General features: G+C 40.8%; 1 protein-coding gene across 1 annotated transcript; it reads left to right on the top strand.

The window, feature by feature from the left end:
* Window positions 1–299: 299 nt before the first annotated feature.
* LOC121287116 (thiamine transporter 2-like) lies at window positions 300–12,541 on the top strand. Its single transcript, XM_041204678.1, has 5 exons — window positions 300–470; window positions 4,003–4,828; window positions 6,081–6,273; window positions 7,806–7,947; window positions 12,377–12,541. Exons 1-5 carry the CDS (start codon window positions 300–302, stop codon window positions 12,539–12,541), a joined length of 1,497 nt encoding a protein of 498 aa, XP_041060612.1.
* Window positions 12,542–16,342: the final 3,801 nt, after the last annotated feature.

Here is a 16,342-nt window from a genome sequence, read left to right as displayed (position 1 = left end):
CAAACACAGTTTGCGTCAAGTTTCCCAATTGCACTAAAATTCTACCCCAATAGTTAAAAGAAAAAGGTCACATTCTGATCGGATCTTTTGACCTTATTTTGAGCTCTGCCAATCTAAATATTCAGTAACTTATTTCTGTCCTAATTATGCTGCTATTTGAAATATGCAACATTGAGCATGTTTCCAGAATGTTTAAAGTCCACGTTTAAGTGATAAGGATTTAGATTGGCTGTAGAGCCGCAGCTGTAAACTTGTGCGGTTGGTACAGACCAAGAAGGGATCAGCTCCTGGTCACGACGATGTTGACATGCTGTGATGATACAGGCTCCTGTAACCCAGCAGAAGACAACGGATGGCGTTATCCCACACTGCTTCTGTGTGCCTTCGGATTTTTCTCGATGATGAGGCCATCAGAGCCTTTTTTAATACCTTACCTCATTGGACCTGCTAAAAACTTAACCACTGAACAGGTATTTGTTTGCAAGCATGTGTCAAATGCAAAGTAAGAACATGTTTAGTTCATCCAGATTTTGCTCTTGAGCAGTGAATGAATATGCGGTTTTGGTCTCCTTACATAAGGTAGGATATACTTGCCTCAGAGGGATTGCAACAAAATTTCACTAGACTGATTCCTAGAATGGGTGGATTGTCCTATGAGGGGACATTGAGTAGAATTGACCTATATTCTAATTGAAACATGTAAAATTCTTTAGGGGCTTGACAGGGTAGATGTTGGGAGGATGTTTCCCCTGGCTGGGGAGTCAAGAATAGTGTGTCCCAGCCTCAGAATAAGGGGTCAGCCTTCTTGACTGAGATGAGATAAAGAAAGAAAGACTTGCATTTATAAAGCGCTTTTCATGGCCACCGGACATCTCAAAGCGCTTTATAGCCAATGAGGTACTTTTAAAGTGTACTCACTATTTAATGTAGGAAACAAGGCAGCCAATATGCACACAACAAGCTCCAATAGACAGCAATGTGATAATGACCAAATAATCTGTTTTTATGCTGAGTGAAGGATACATTTTGACCAGGATACTGGGGCTAACCCACTTTGCTTTTCTTCGAATAATGCCATATGATCTTTTACATACACCTGAAAGAATTCTATAACCTAGAAAGCTGTGAGTGCTCAGTGTTACAATACACCTAGAGACTGATAACTTTGAAAAAGAAATTCAAATTTCCAATTAATAACTGAATGGATGACACAACAAGATTTCAATTTTTAGGACATTAACTGTAACAGACTAAAAGCACTATTGACTAAACACTATGTTTGTAAGCAACTTATATTTTAAACTCCAGAACAGAACTTTTACTTTTAGCACAACTGGAAAAGCATACTTCACAGAAATGCTTTACACTGTTCTTTAAGTAGACTATCAATTCTCCCAGAACCAATTCAAAGTGATTCTTAGCTCCCAATGGTTTACTTTTTTTCCTTTCTCAGTCTGGTAACTTGTAATCTCAGAGCTGCCTCTCACAGTGAGGTTTCTTCCCCAGAGAATCCTCTTCTAGCACAAGCTACATGTATCTTCCAGCTTCCTCACAAATTTGGTCTTTCCAATCCAAGCATGAGGCCCCACTAGCACTCCTACAGGGTGAACCATAGAGACTTTTGGCCTCCAATTGCTCTTTCTCTCATGGATCCTGGCAGAGTGCCTGTGTTTATGAGTCCTCAGGGCATCTTAGAAACATTTCCCCTTTCAAAGCCCATTGCCATGGCAATGTGAATCATGTGGACCTTGTATCTAGTTAGAAATGCTGAGAAACTATGCTTGAGAGCTCAACTCTCTTTTATCTTGGAAGTAAATGGACAGGTTAAAGCGCAACTATTTATAACCTGACATTCTTAACACTTTTCTGAGTCTTTGGTGACTCACAGTCTATTCACTGTGTTATGACCAAATGAGGAGCATTGAACTGTCTCCCCTCTATTCAGCCTCCTTGGTTGGTCACAACAAAGGTTTTTAAATTTCCTGTGGATGCCTTTTTTAAATCCAAATGTACTTTTTTTAACCATCTATGCAGTGAACAATATGGAGCCAATCAACAAGGTTTTCCTGAGTCAAAGAAAGAGCAAGTTTATTAGCCACCAAACCCAAATAAAGATGCGATGTCACACACACTGGTATCAGAATTAAGGAAAGTTACAGTCCAAATAAAAATTAAAAGAATATATTGTTAGAAGTACTAAGATAAAAGCAAAAAACTGCAGATACTGGAAATCCAAAACAAAAACAAAAATACCTGGAAAAACTCAGCAGATCTGACAGCATCTGCAGAGAGGAATACAGTTAACGTTTCGAGTCTGAATGACTCTTCATCAGAACTAAGGAAAAATAGAAAAGAGGTGAAATATAAGCTGATTTGAGGGGGATGGGACAGGTAGAGCTGGATAGAGGGCCAATTTTTTTTGGGCAATCTCCACTATCAATGGCCCTCTATCTAGCTCTATCTGTCCCACACCCGCTTAAATCAGCTTATATTTCACCTCTTCTCTATTTTTCCTTAGTTCTGATGAAGAGTCATTCGGACTCGAAACGTTAACTGTGTTCCTCTCCACAGATGCTGTCAGACCTGCTGAGTTTTTCCAGGTGTTTTTGATATTGTTAGAAGTCCTTTGTTTGTCTTTGAGGTGTAGGTTGTTAAATGTTGCAGCTGATTTAAGTTATCTGGGTCCTTGGAGCAGGTGGATGTCGAGGATGTTGCTATTCTTTCAAGATCTCAGTTTGTTAGCAGATCTTGTGTACGCTGATTTCTTGAACCGGGTGCTGCCCTTATTCCCAGGGGAGGGGGGGAGAGAGAGAGAGAGAGAGAGAGAGAGAGAGCAAGCAGCCTGTTTTTCCAAAATCCCTCTGATGGTGTCCCGATGGATATTCACTATCTCTAGTCGGTTTGATTTTTAGACTGTAGAGGTGGGGCTTTATTTAGCTTAAGAGAGGGGTAGAGATCCCTCACTGCTCCATTAGCAGCTTCTCCAATTCATTTCTCTGCTTCGCAAATCCAGTTCTTAAAGTCCTGCTCGCTGTACATTACAAAGGAATTTAATTGCCATGTCTGCCGCAATCATTATTGTAGAACAAGTAATCACATTTTGATGTTTCATCTCAGAAACCTTTGACACATTTCAAGATAATAGAAACCAGTAGGAGATGAGGGATCTTTCAACCTCCACAAGGGTTTGAATGCTAGCCATTCTCCATTGTCTTGATAGTGTCATGAAAATATAATAATTTTCATAATTTTATTGTGATTTATTGCAAAGGTAGTTTAATAGTGGGGTATGGATTAGTTTCTCTGTGTATGTGTGTGTGTGTGATTTAATTGAATTGGAGACAGCTGGTCTGGAGGTTTTGAGTTATCAACAAGAAGTTAGGTTTGAAATGCTAAATACGTAAACATGGCTGAAGTTTTAGAATGTGAGGTGTGAGGAAAATTTGCATTTATAGATAAGTTAGGTTAGTTTGAATTTCAAAGAGATGGTAAGATGTTACACTTAGCCAGAAGAAGCCAAACCACACAGTGTGTTTATTTTCCCCAAAGGTTACTGATAAAATTAGTATTTACAAAAGCGTATTTACACTGAAATGGGCAAACCCTAACTTTTTCTGTAGAGCATCCTGTACAAACTCCTGTTTTCCTTGTTTAACTGTGCATGTGTGCTCATTGAAAGTTGCTGATTCATTTTCACATACATAAGTAAGTGAACATTGTTAGCCTCACTGTAAAACCAGCCCTAGCATTCATGTTGTACCATAGCTCCCAAGAGGAAAAGCTGAGCCAAAAGCACAAATCACCTCTGAATTTCATTTTGTTGGTAAAATTTTATGATGTTGCAGCAGAGCAGAAGTGCTTTTATTTTTTACATATTTTATATAATTTCTGATTCTAAAACTGAATCTGAGGACTTTCATGGAATTGTAATCCTATGCTTCATTTTGTTGTTTTTTTATTACCTTACTGTAGCATTAAACTTATTTTCTCATTCACTTTCAGGTTACTAATGAAATATTTCCAGTATGGACATACTCTTACTTGTCAATACTAATCCCTATTTTCTTGGTCACAGATTATCTAAGATATAAACCTATCATAGTTTTACAAGGAGTTAGCTTTATTACCACTTGGCTAATGCTCCTGTTTGCGCAAGGAGTCTTGGCCATGCAGTTTTTAGAATTCACCTTTGGCATTGTATCTGCCACTGAAGTGGCATATTACTCCTATATTTACAGTGTTGTTAATTCTGAGCACTATCAAAAAGTCACCAGTTACTGTCGGAGTGTCACATTAGTTGCATACGCACTAGGTTCCATTCTGGGACAAATTTTAATCTCTGTTTGGAATGTCCCTTATTTCTATCTGAATGTGATTGCACTGGTTTCAGTGTCTGTAGCTTTCCTTTCTTCCATTCCCCTGCCAATGCCCAAAACAAGCATGTTTTTCCACACAAAAGAGGCTGAAAAGATCCAAGCTCCTTCGTCAATCGAAGATGTCAAGCCAAAGTCGGAAAATAGTAGTCACCAAAATAATCCTGATATAGCAAACTGCTCGCAGTTACCTGTAATGTCAGATGGAAATGGAAATGATCTGGTGAAAGCAACAGAGCAAAAGAACGCAATAAATGTTCTCTTCAAACTGTGGTCTGATTTCAAAAGGTGTTACTCCTCTCCACAAATCTTCTACTGGTCCATCTGGTGGGCTTTGGCCAGCTGTGGGTATTATCAAGTTGTGAATTATATACAAGTACTATGGGATCACGTTGAACCATCCCAAAATGCCACAGTGTATAATGGTGGTGTGGAAGCAGTGTCAACCTTTATGAGTAAGTTCAGTTACAATATTCATCTAATTTATCGTCAGCAATAGCAACTTTTGACATGATGCTTGATGTCACCATAAGTGGAAAGATTGAGAGATTTTTGAAGTGATAAAAGACAGAACCAGTTAACAACCTATAAAAAAAAATCAGGTAGCTCACCAGACAAGTCCAATACCAGATGAGGATTCCATTAGCAGAGTGCTGGTAGAGTACCAGCTGACTACCGGGCAAATGGCAAGTGAGTTATATCATCCCACAGGATGGAATGAGTGAAGCATCCACAGTTAGCCCAAAGTAGTACACAGAGCAATAGAAAAAAACACAAGTCTTTTGACACCAGGTGCATCCAGCAACAAGTCAACAATAAATCTAGAAAATACTTCAATAACTTAAAGAAATAATAATTTTTTGATCTTTGGATGCTTCATCATTCTATGAGCTGTTAACTGAAGACTAAAATAAAGTACAGTGAGAACTAGAGCTGAGTTTGAATGAGTTCTCGAATAGTTGATGACTATTTTTTGCAGTTCCTCTACTCTTTATTGTTCTATTTTCCCTCCTGCTTCCACTATTTTGTCCTCCTACATGTTAAGCAGTTTAAAACACATTCCTGCATCTGACAAAATACTCTATAAAAGCCAGATTGTTATTGTAGAATTGTACGGCTTATTTTAAGTACAACTAATGTAGCATTTGATTTGTCCGGCATTATCCTAATACATGACCAGTAAACCTGCTGAAGTCCATGTAGTTAATACAGTTATGCTTATATGTCAATAATATATAGTTGATCCCATGTGTGACAAGAGGAGGACTAGTATGCGAAAAAAAGCACAATTAAAACATTACAAGGCCAGCCAACAGCTTTGAACTTTTGTGCAATAATTAAGCCCCATTCTAATGTAAATTGAAAGCAGTCAAGTCACTGATTTGTGTTCCACTGTAGAATTTTCTAGTACTGTGCTAAACTAATTATAAACAAGGCTAGTCGTAGTTCTTTTTGTTCCATGTATGTTGCTTTATCATCTTCATGACAGTTATTGCTGCTATTCGCCTCCTCCACAGGCCCATCAACTTGATTTCTCAGATTTTATGATCAATAATGTTACTGGTTAGCTCGTAGATAATATTTTGTGCTGTTTTTGTAAATTAAATGAAAGAAAGCATGATAATGATCACTTAAACTGTTTGTTTGATTATCTGTTGCGAATTGCATGACCACAGAGGATTGAGTTCCTTGTTATTGTGAATTCAGGTGCTGTTACATCCTTTGCTGTGGGCTATGTGAAGCTGGATTGGGCAATCTGGGGAGAATTGGCATTGGGTGTCTTTCTGACAGTGAACAGCGGTGCTTTATTTGCCATCGATTTGTCAAACAATATCTGGGTTTGTTATGCTGGTTACGTTGTCTTCAAAGCCACATACATGTTACTGATTACCATAGCAACGTGAGTATCACAAGTTGCCTGAAAAAAAATCAAAATTGAAATAATAGTAATTTCTTTTAAAAGGTAGTATTAAATAAACAAAATTCAGATCAACAAACCGCTCAGTGAATTGCCTTTAACCAATACTGCTCCATATGAATAACTGTTTGCATACATGCCCAGAGCTTGATGCTTGCTAAACTTCATCCTAAAAATTTACCTTTTTCTCCAAGGTCAGTCCTGTCTTGATTTCCTTTCTTAATTCTTTATTTCTGTTCACGCAAAAAAACCCTCTTCCAACAGTGAAAATACGGCAGTTTCAAATCATGGTCAAGCTATAATTAAATGATTTATAATCCTGGTCACAAGTTAGATATTGGTACCTGAATGTCTACTTGCTAGAACTCCAAGACACCAACGGGCTTGTCTTGGACCCTTTACTGCCCCACTTGCACTCAATAATGGAGATAATATGGATGGAAAATAAAAGGAATTGTTTTTATTTTGGGCAGTATTGTGTGTGTAGGAACATGTATCATGTATGTGTGTGGGTGCATGTATGTAGGTGTGGGTATTATGTGTGCATGGGTGTAGGGAGTGTGTATTGTGGATGTGTGGGTGTAGAGGTGGGTATTGTGGGTGTGTGTAAGGGTGGGTATTGTAGTAGTAGGGTCTGGTACATACAGGGTTAATGTCGGACTAAGTACAGTACTGTCCACACAGTGATGTAAGAAGGCACATGACCCAGAGCCAGGATCAGCCTAGGGATGGACAGAGATGTAAAGATCTAGGATGGAGTTAGCTCCATACCTGTATCCTCTACTGTATATATGTATATCGTTATAAGTTCTAATAAAGGCTTGTTAGTATACTCAAGGCTATGAGGCCTACTTCCTGGTGTCCGAAGCAGGATTCTTCAGGTATTGTGGCTTTGTAAGAATATAGCGGATGGTAGTGAATGTGTGTAGAGGATGGGTATTGTGCATGTGTTTGAGTGTGTAGAGTACTATATTATGTGTGTTTGTATCTGTGTGTTTAGGGGTCAGGTATCATGTATGTTGGGGGCTTGGCTATTGTGTGTTGGCATTGTGTATGTGTGAGTGTGTAGGGGATGACACGATCCAGCCATAGGATGAGAACTGTTGGCCACACACAGACAGCTTTACAAGTTATTAGAAGGTGAGTCTTAGCACTATGTCTAAGAATGCAGAGGAGTCTGAATCCACTCAGTGTATTATGATACCACATGGCACATGTAGGTGATTTCATTTCTTTCTTAAGTGTGGAGATTGAGATTTACATTTGACACAATCACACAAAATCCAACATCTTTATTGAGAAGTTTAAACAAAACAGTTTCAATGACGAGTTTAGCCGTGGCATGCAAATGAGATTGGGCTGCAAAATGGCTCGGGCAACATGGAGATTAAAATGGGCAGGTGGTGGGTACACACCCTGTGCACCAAATGTTAAAATTATCTTTTGTGTCCTTTGTTAAATATGAATATTTGAAGCAATGGTTCAAAGTCTAACCAGTTATTTTCTTCATCAAGGTTCCAAATAGCAGCCAACCTGAGCATGGAGCGTTATGCACTTATGTTTGGAGTAAATACCTTTGTAGCCCTCTTACTTCAGACCATTCTGACTGTTATTGTAGTTGATTCAAGAGGCCTTGGTTTGGATATTATCACCCAGGTGAGTTCAACATTAAATTCTACAAATGAGTTACATCATTTTGAGATTTGCTTCCAGATAATATATTTGATATATGGAGAAATTATTTACCAGCAAATTTGTGAATTCTGTTTTTAAACATTTTGGTGATTTATTTGACAACCTTGGGCATCTCCAAAGCCTTTAAGAGGATCTGATGCCATGTACATCTAAACATGTTAGCCCAGATATTCCACTTGTGTTTCCAGCTCACATTAAAATGAATGGGAAGAAAACAGCAGGTTGAGGAGCACGAAGCAGGAAATCCCAGCCAATGTCATTGTATTATCACGCAAGGTTATTTTTGTGGTTTTTAGTTTGCCATCAACTTGTTTGCCCTCTGCTGTAGTTAAAAGTTCTGATTTCTTTCTCATCAATTCAATGATTTTGCAGGGCTCCATTCCCTCTTCCAAACAGTTGTTTCTCCATATCAATGACCTCCTCCACTCTCATCCAATCCTTTAACTAATGATTCCACCATAAGTATATTAATGTCCTTCAGATTACTTTCCTTCAATATGTCACCATTGTTGGCTGTCCCTTGCTTCGAGGATGATGTAGACTCAGGGTCGCAAGTTTCTAACATGGGTCTTCATGTGACTGAACAGGCCGATTTGAGCACATGGGGCAGGACGTCCCACGCGGTAGTGGGATCTGGAATGCAGGATTTGCTTCCTTTTCTTTCTTTCTCTGCCACTCTGCCTCATCATTAAGGTGTTTGGACTCAAAGCGTGATGGAGCTTGATAGACAAGCTGTTGCCATTTTGAACAATTAGTAGCAAGCTCCACCCGGCCATTAATGTCAATGTTGCCACACTTCAAGGAGAGCTTGTACCATTTTCTACCTACAGTTTTTCGGTGCAATGGTTGAATAGTTACATATTGAGTTATGCAGAATTGCACCAAAATTTAAAGCTGTTTTTGCAACAAGCTTGGGAAATCACATCAAATTTCCTACAAAGCTTATTTGCCTAACCGGAATATAAAAAGAGGCATAAACAAAATGGAAATACAGCACCACTAATAGGGAAAACATCAAGTGGGCTTCTGGTCTTCTGACAAGACACTTTATTCTGCTTTGTCCATTATTATGCAGAAGAGAGATATGCCCATTGTGAAGGCCACTCCTGTTACATAGTCATTCTGAACATGTTGTGGAGGGTGGGGAGGGGTCTGATTAACTTGGCTAAATATAGTGTATGAATCTCAGTGAGGAAAATATCAGAAAAATGCTACCCTTTAGTGATGTTTCAATCTAAGACTGGAATAACTCAGTTAAATTTAAATTTCCTCGGAAAAAAAACAGCACCGTAGTTACACTGAAAATTTCCAGGAAATTCCAGGCCAAAGTCCAAACTAAAAGTGTCAGGCTGGTAGCGTTCATCCCTCTGAGTCAAAAGGTCATGGGTTCAAGTCCTTTGTAAGACTTGAGCACCTAATCTAGATAGGCACTTCCATGAGCCACTGAATGAGAGCTATACTGTTGAATGCACCATCTTTCAGGTGCGATGTTAAACCAAGATCCTGCTAATCTTCTCAGCAGGACATAAGATCCTATGGGAGCATTTGAAAAAGGACAAGGATACTGGCCAACATTTATCTCTCAGTCAACAGATTATCTCTTTGCTGTCTGTGAGAAGTTGTTTTTTGCAAATTGGCTGCCAGATTTCACGACATTAAAACAGTGAATATATTTAAGCAGGACCTCACTGGCTGTGCAGCACTATATGAAAGGTATTGTCGAGTGGAACTTTATGGCACTGTCCCAGCGGGAGCCTTAAAATGCTGCGAGCCCTTCAAAAGTCTTCAGCGGGACCGTAAAATCACACTGCCGTAAAATCCCGCAATGGGCAACATTTCCCACCCCTCCCCTTGTTGGGTTGGCGGGGGGGGTGGTGATGTGCAGGAGTGGGTGTGGGCAGCAGGGTTCCCAGTTGGGGGCACGCCGCCATTTTACGTGGGCGGGCCAATTAAGGCCCGCCCAGCATGACGTCCGCTCAGAAGCTCTGTGTACTCCCTGTGCGGGCAGTAGGGGGGGTGGGATTCCCTGAGCCAGGAGTGTGCTCTTTTGTGCGAAAGAGCACACAGGTCCCCAAGCCTAAGTGCTGCCCCAGGGAGATCACTGGAAGTTTCAAAAATTTTTAGAAGTGTGAAAAAAAAATTCCTGACTTGTCCCCTCATGTGACACTGTCACATGAGCTGGGACATGTCAATTTCTTTTATTTCAACATTTTGTAAACATTTAAAATCCCTCGTGAAATCTCATCCTGCCCATGGATGAGGTTTCATGTCTTTTCAGAAGCTGCCTGGCCTCCCGGCCTGCCCAGCAACTTTAAGGTTGGATGGGCAGGTCCACTGATTACCTCAATTATTTTATTAATGGCCTTAAGTGGCCATTGACAGGTCGGTGGACACACAGCCGACCCAGCTCCGCGTGCGCCGACCTGAGAATGTAAATGACGTGGGGTGACTTCGAGACACCTGCCCGACGTCACCCCGCATCATTTTACACGTCGGCAAGTGGGCCCTGCCTCCCCACTCGCCGACTGGAAGATGCAGCCCTATTACAGGCAAGCTCTTTCTTTAACAGCTTCATCCTTAGTCTTTTTACATCTACTGATATTCTCTACTCTGCTGCTAAAACTGCCTCTGATTTAGTCTCTTGTACCGCTTGCTCTTCCACCACCTTTACCATGAAATGTGTCTGACACGTCTGGATGAGATACAAAAGGTTTATTTGTGTGGAAGGTGATCTGTTTCTCGCCTGCAGCTTTCCTCTATAGTCACTGAATCCATGCATTTTTTCTACCTTATACCTGACTGGCAAGAATATTCTACTAAACATCCTTGTTCCTCCCTCCGTGCTAGACTTAGATCTACTGCACTCTCTCCTAACTCACAATTTCTCATGATTTGAAAACTGCAATTCCATACCTCCCTCAGTCTCTCCTTTTTCCCAATATCATCAGGCGTTTAAAACCTCAAATGTGAGGCCGCCAAAATACTAAACCTGAATTACTTCATCTCTTATTCATTGGATATGTCCTGAACGATGGGCCTTGACTTTTCATTCGGTTTCTCAGTAAAAGAAAACAGAAAAATAACTTTTCTCTTATTCATTCATGGCATGCGGGCTGTGCTGGCTGGGCCAGCATTTATTGCCCATCCCTAGTTGCCCTTGAGGAGGTGGTGGTGAGCTGCCTTCTTGAACCACTGCAGTCATGTGATGTAGGTACACCTACAGTGCTGTTAGGGAGGGAGTTCCAGGATTTTGACCCAGCGACAGTGAAGGAACGGCAATATATTTCCAAGTCAGGATGGTGAGTGACTTGGAGGGGAACTTCCAGGTGGTGGTGTTCCCATCTATCTGCTGCTCTTGTTCTTCTAGACAGTAGTGGTTGTGGGTTTGGAAGGTGCTGTTGAAGGAGCCTTGGTGAATTCCTACAGTGCAGCTTGTAGATGATACACACTGCTGTTACTATGCGTCGGTGGTGGAGGGAGTGAATGTTTGTGGATTCGGTGCCGGTCAAGTGGGCTGCTTTGTCATTGATGGTGTCAAGCTTCTTGAGTGTTGTGGGAGCTGCAGTCATCCGTGCAAGTGGGGAATATTCCATCACACTCCTGACTTGTGCCTTGTAGATGATGGACAGTCATGGGGGAGTCGGGAGGTGAGTTACTCATCGCAGGATTCCTAGCCTCTGAGCTGCTCTTGTAGCCACAGTATTTATATGGTTAGTCCAGTTCAGTTTCTGATCAATGGTAACCCCCAGGATGTTGACAGTGGGGGATTCAATGATGGTAATGCCATTGAACGTCAAGGGGCGATGGTTAGATTCTCTCTTGTTGGAGATGGTCAATGCCTGGCACTTGTGGCATAAATGTTACTTGCCACTTATCAGCCCAAACCTGGATATTGTCCAGATCTTGCTGCATTTGGACGTGGACTGCTTCAGTATCTGAGGAGTCGCGAATGGTGCTGAACATTGTGCAATCATCAGCGAACATCCCCACTTCTGACCTTATGATGGAAGGAAGGTCATTAATGAAGCAGTTTAAGATGATTGGGCTTAGGAAACTGCCCTGAGGAACTCCTGCAGTAATGTCCTGGAGCTGAGATCACTGACCTCCAAAAACCACAACCATTTTCCTTTGTGCTAGGTATGACTCTTACCAGTGGAGAGGTTTCCCCTGATTCCCATTGACTCCAATTTTGCTAGCACTCCTTGATCCACACTCTAGACTGTAAAGTTGCAAAAGATAATGAAGCATTAATGCCTGGCAATTGAGAAGCTCTATTACTGACAAATGTTGACAAAGTAATTTCCATGTTTATACTGGTGGCAATTAATTTTTCAAGGTCTAGATTCAAGGTCAAAGTCTAGCAAACTGAACAATTGTTTTTATTTTGCAGTTCCTTATTTATGGGTGTTACTTTGCAGCCATATCAGGATTTTTCTTCATCAGAGGTACTTACACTTTGATGCGACATCGGCAGCAAAGAAGAAAAGTGAGTCAGGTCATCAAAGGAAACACCTTAACACTTGGAAATGAGACAGAAAGTGCAGAAAAGTTTTGATGATTTGAAAAAGTCTGCAAAAATAGACTTTTGTAATTAAAATTCCTTATCATAACTTATTGTAACACATGCGCCCACAGACATCAGTATCATTCAATTTGCCAGGATACAAAATTTAGTGGGATGGTAAAGGACCACTTATCAAGTGCCATTTAAAACTGCTAATGCTGCAAACCTTTAAATGAGAATTTTTTTAACTGATTGAGTTCCTCTTGTTTATGCTTATGTGACATCCAATAATGATAAGCAGAAATTTCCTCCAGTTTAATATTGGGAAGACATGATTGTTTTCGGTCTTCACTCTAAAATCTGTTCCTTGGCTACTGGCTCCATCCTTCTCCATGGCAACAGTCTGAAACTAACCCAGACCATTCACAATCTTGGTGTCATATTTAAATCTGAGATGAGCTTCCTGCTATCACTAAGACCACTGATTTCCACCTCCATAACATTGCCCGACTTCATCCTACTTCAGCTCATCTGCTGGCTGAAACACTCATTCTTGCCTTTGTTATTCCTAGACTTGACTGTTCTAATGCACTCCTGTCTGGCCTCCCAAATTCTACCCTCCATAAACTTGATGTTATCCAAATCTATGTTGCCATTTCTTAACTTGTTTGAAGTCCTGTTTCACATATCACCCCTGTGCTTGCTGACGTACATTGGTTTCCAGTCAACCAAACACCTTGATTATAAAGTTCTCGTTCTTTTGTCAGTTCCCTCCATAGCTTTGCCCCTACCTATCTCTATAATTTATTCCACCTCCACAACCCTCCTACATCATCTAATTCCGGCCTCTTGAGCATCCCAGACTTTAATTGCTTCAAAACTGGAGGCCATGTCTTCAGTGGCCCAGGCCCTAAGCTCTAAATTTCTCTCCCTATTTCTCTCCGTCTGTCCACCTCACTTTCCTAATTAAAACTTTGTTTTTGTGGTCATCTGACCTAATACCTTCTTATTTGGCTCAGTTTCATATTTTATTTTAGAATGTTTCTGTAAAGAGCCTTGGAACATTTTAATAGGTTAAAGGTGTATTTAAACATAAATTGTTATGTATTTTCTATTTTGCTTTATTAATCAGTTATTATTGTAAATTGTTGCAATAGTGAATGCCAGAATTGTGACTGTGATTTCTTTCTGTTAGGAAATACAGATAGTAAGTTACGTTTGTATTTGTGAGTGCTCGGAATGAGTTTTAGCTTTAAAGTTTAAGTTTGATTTGTATTTCGGTATCTGTGTTAAGAAAGGTAAAGTTTAGTTTTAGTTTCACTTTAAAAAGGTGCCTGCATTTCTAATGAGAGTTTTATGACTTAAGCTAAGGTAAGCAAGCAAGAGTAGAAGAATTGGACTGTTGCCTAGCAACAGGGGCCCAGAGAGGCAAGTCCCTCCCAAAGACACACACATAAAAGCTAGAAACAGCAATTTTGTTTTGAAAGCTGATGGAATTCAGCTGGCTTTGATGATAGCTGCAGAGAAGCAGCCTAGAAGGGGACAGATAGCCAGTCCCAAGCTAAAGAAAAGACCCCAAAAACCCAGGGGAGTGGAACGGGGAAAGTCCCAAACAGACCTTCTGGTCAAAGGAAGGACAGGAACCTGGAAAAGACCTTGTTAATGAAGTTAAGAGTGAGGGGCAGAGATAAAGGCTCCAAACTTCAGATTCAAAGAGACAAAAGCTACAGAAAGCAGATTTAAAGTGAGACCAGCTTGCAAGAGAACAAAAGGTCCAAAGAGCCAACTGAAGGTCTGAAACTCTTTGGTATTGGCATGTGAAGCAGTGGTGTACTCTTAACGTTGATTGAGGGAGAGCACGTGGAAGACAGCTTGCATGCATGCAGTGGTTTAGGGAAGAGGAGCATCAGAAGGAGAGTTTGAAATCCTGGAGGTGAACCCTTGTGGAAGGCGTCTGAGAGAAAGTATCAGTTTGGAAAAGATTCCAAAGCGAGTTCTTAGAGAGTAGAGATTGGAAACCCTCATGTGAAAGACTTAGTTCTGTGAGACCGTTTGGTGCAAGATGTGACAAGCGTCTGGGGAGAGTCGAGGAGAGATCCATAGCATCTGGTTTAGGTGGCATCTGTCACTTGGCTTCAGAGTGTGGTGTGTCTGACCACAGGGCGCCTATTGGTACACGGACTGTGTACTTACTGTGGACCTTAGAGTATAAGATAGCTTTTGTAAGTTGTGTTATCCTTACAAATCTATATATATCTGTAAAGGTATAGTTGTGAGTGGAGTATTGTAATATAGTTCATCTTTTCTTGTTTAATAAATGTTTTATTCTTTTGTTAAGAGTAGCTGACTCCAGTGACTCTGTTCAGTAGCCACTCTCCACATATCTGAACAATCAAATAAATGTTATGATCTATCAGGCTGGGTTCCACTTTGGAATCAGGCTTGTCCAGTGGTAACCTCAGCTGGGGATCATAACACTTCATCCTGAAATCTTTGTCTTAACTAATTTATCAAAGTTGTGAGGGTAATCTGTAAGGAAAGTACTGCCTCAAACTAAGAATGAAAATGTAGGACAAAAGTAAAAATATGGAAGATGGAAATAACAAATAAAATCAGGTAGCATCTGTAGGAAGAGAAACAGAGTTAACATTTCAAGTCAATGACCTTTTATTAGAACTGGAAAAGGTTAAAGCGGTAACAGGTTTTGAGCAAGGACAGAGGCAGGGAAAATGGGGGAGAGGGAAAAGAACAAAAGAGAAGATCTTTATTATGGTGGAAGGCAGAGATTAAATGACAAAACGGATACTTCTCTGATGTTGAAGCAGTCTGTGTCTGCATGCAACAAGACCTAAACAACATTCAGACTTGGGCTGATAAGTGATAAGTAAGATTTGTGCCATACAAGTACCAGTCAATAACCAACAAGGGAGAACCTAAAAACAGAAAACTGCAGATGCTGGAAATCCAAAACAAAAACAGAATTACCTGGAAAAACTCAGCAGGTCTGGCAGCATCGGTGGAGAAGAAAAGAGTTGATGTTTCGAGTCCTCATGACCCTTCCACAGAACTGAGTGAATATAAGGAGAGGGGTGAAATATGAGCTGGTTTAAGGTGGGGGGGGAAGAGAGAAGTTGGTGGGGGGGGTTGTTGGTGTGGTTGTAGGGACAAGCAAGCAGTAATAGGAGCAGATAATCAAAATATGTCACAGACAAAAGAACACAGAGGTGTTGAAGGTAGTGATATTATCTAAATGAATGTGCTAATTAAGAATGGATGGTAGGGCACTCAAGGTGCAGCTCTAGTGGGGGTGGGGTGGAAAGACTAGTAGGGCATAAAAGATTTAAAAATAGTGGAAATAGGTGGGAAAAGAAAAATCTATATAAATTATTGGAAAAAAACAAAAGGAAGGGGGAAGAAACAGAAAGGGGGTGGGGATGGAGGAGGGAGTTCAAGATCTAAAGTTGTTGAATTCAATATTCAGTCCAGAAGGCTGTATAGTGCCTATTCGGAAGATGAGGTGTTGTTCCTCCAGTTTGCGTTGGGCTTCACTGAAACAATACAGCAAGCCAAGTACAAACATGTGGGCAAGAGAGTAGGGTGGAGTGTTAAAATGGCAAGCGACAGGGAGGTTTGGGTCATTCTTGCGGACAGACCGCAGGTGTACTGCAAAGTGGTCGCCCAGTTTACGTTTGGTCTCTCCAATGTGGAGGAGACCGCATTGGGAGCGACTAAGTTGGGGGAAACGCAAGTGAAATGCTGCTTCACTTGAAAGGAGTGTTTGGGCCCTTGGACGGTGAGGAGAGAGGAAGTGAAGGGGCAGGTGTTGCATCTTTTGCGTGGGCATGGGCAGGT

The sequence above is a fragment of the Carcharodon carcharias genome, chromosome 2 (assembly GCF_017639515.1).
Source record: "Carcharodon carcharias isolate sCarCar2 chromosome 2, sCarCar2.pri, whole genome shotgun sequence".
In the NCBI taxonomy this organism is placed as follows: domain Eukaryota; kingdom Metazoa; phylum Chordata; class Chondrichthyes; order Lamniformes; family Lamnidae; genus Carcharodon; species Carcharodon carcharias.
Note: the sequence above shows the minus strand (reverse complement) of the source record. Positions and strands in the feature narration are given on the sequence as shown.

Excerpts from the sequence above, each read along its gene's own strand:
- LOC121287116 (XM_041204678.1), top strand. The coding sequence starts at position 300 with ATGTTGACATGCTGTGATGATACAGGCTCCTGTAACCCAGCAGAAGAC. Across the intron at positions 4,829-6,080 it reads AGCAGTGTCAACCTTTATGA|GTGCTGTTACATCCTTTGCT; the intron begins GTAAGTTCAGTT and ends TTGTGAATTCAG. Across the intron at positions 7,948-12,376 it reads GTTTGGATATTATCACCCAG|TTCCTTATTTATGGGTGTTA; the intron begins GTGAGTTCAACA and ends TTTATTTTGCAG.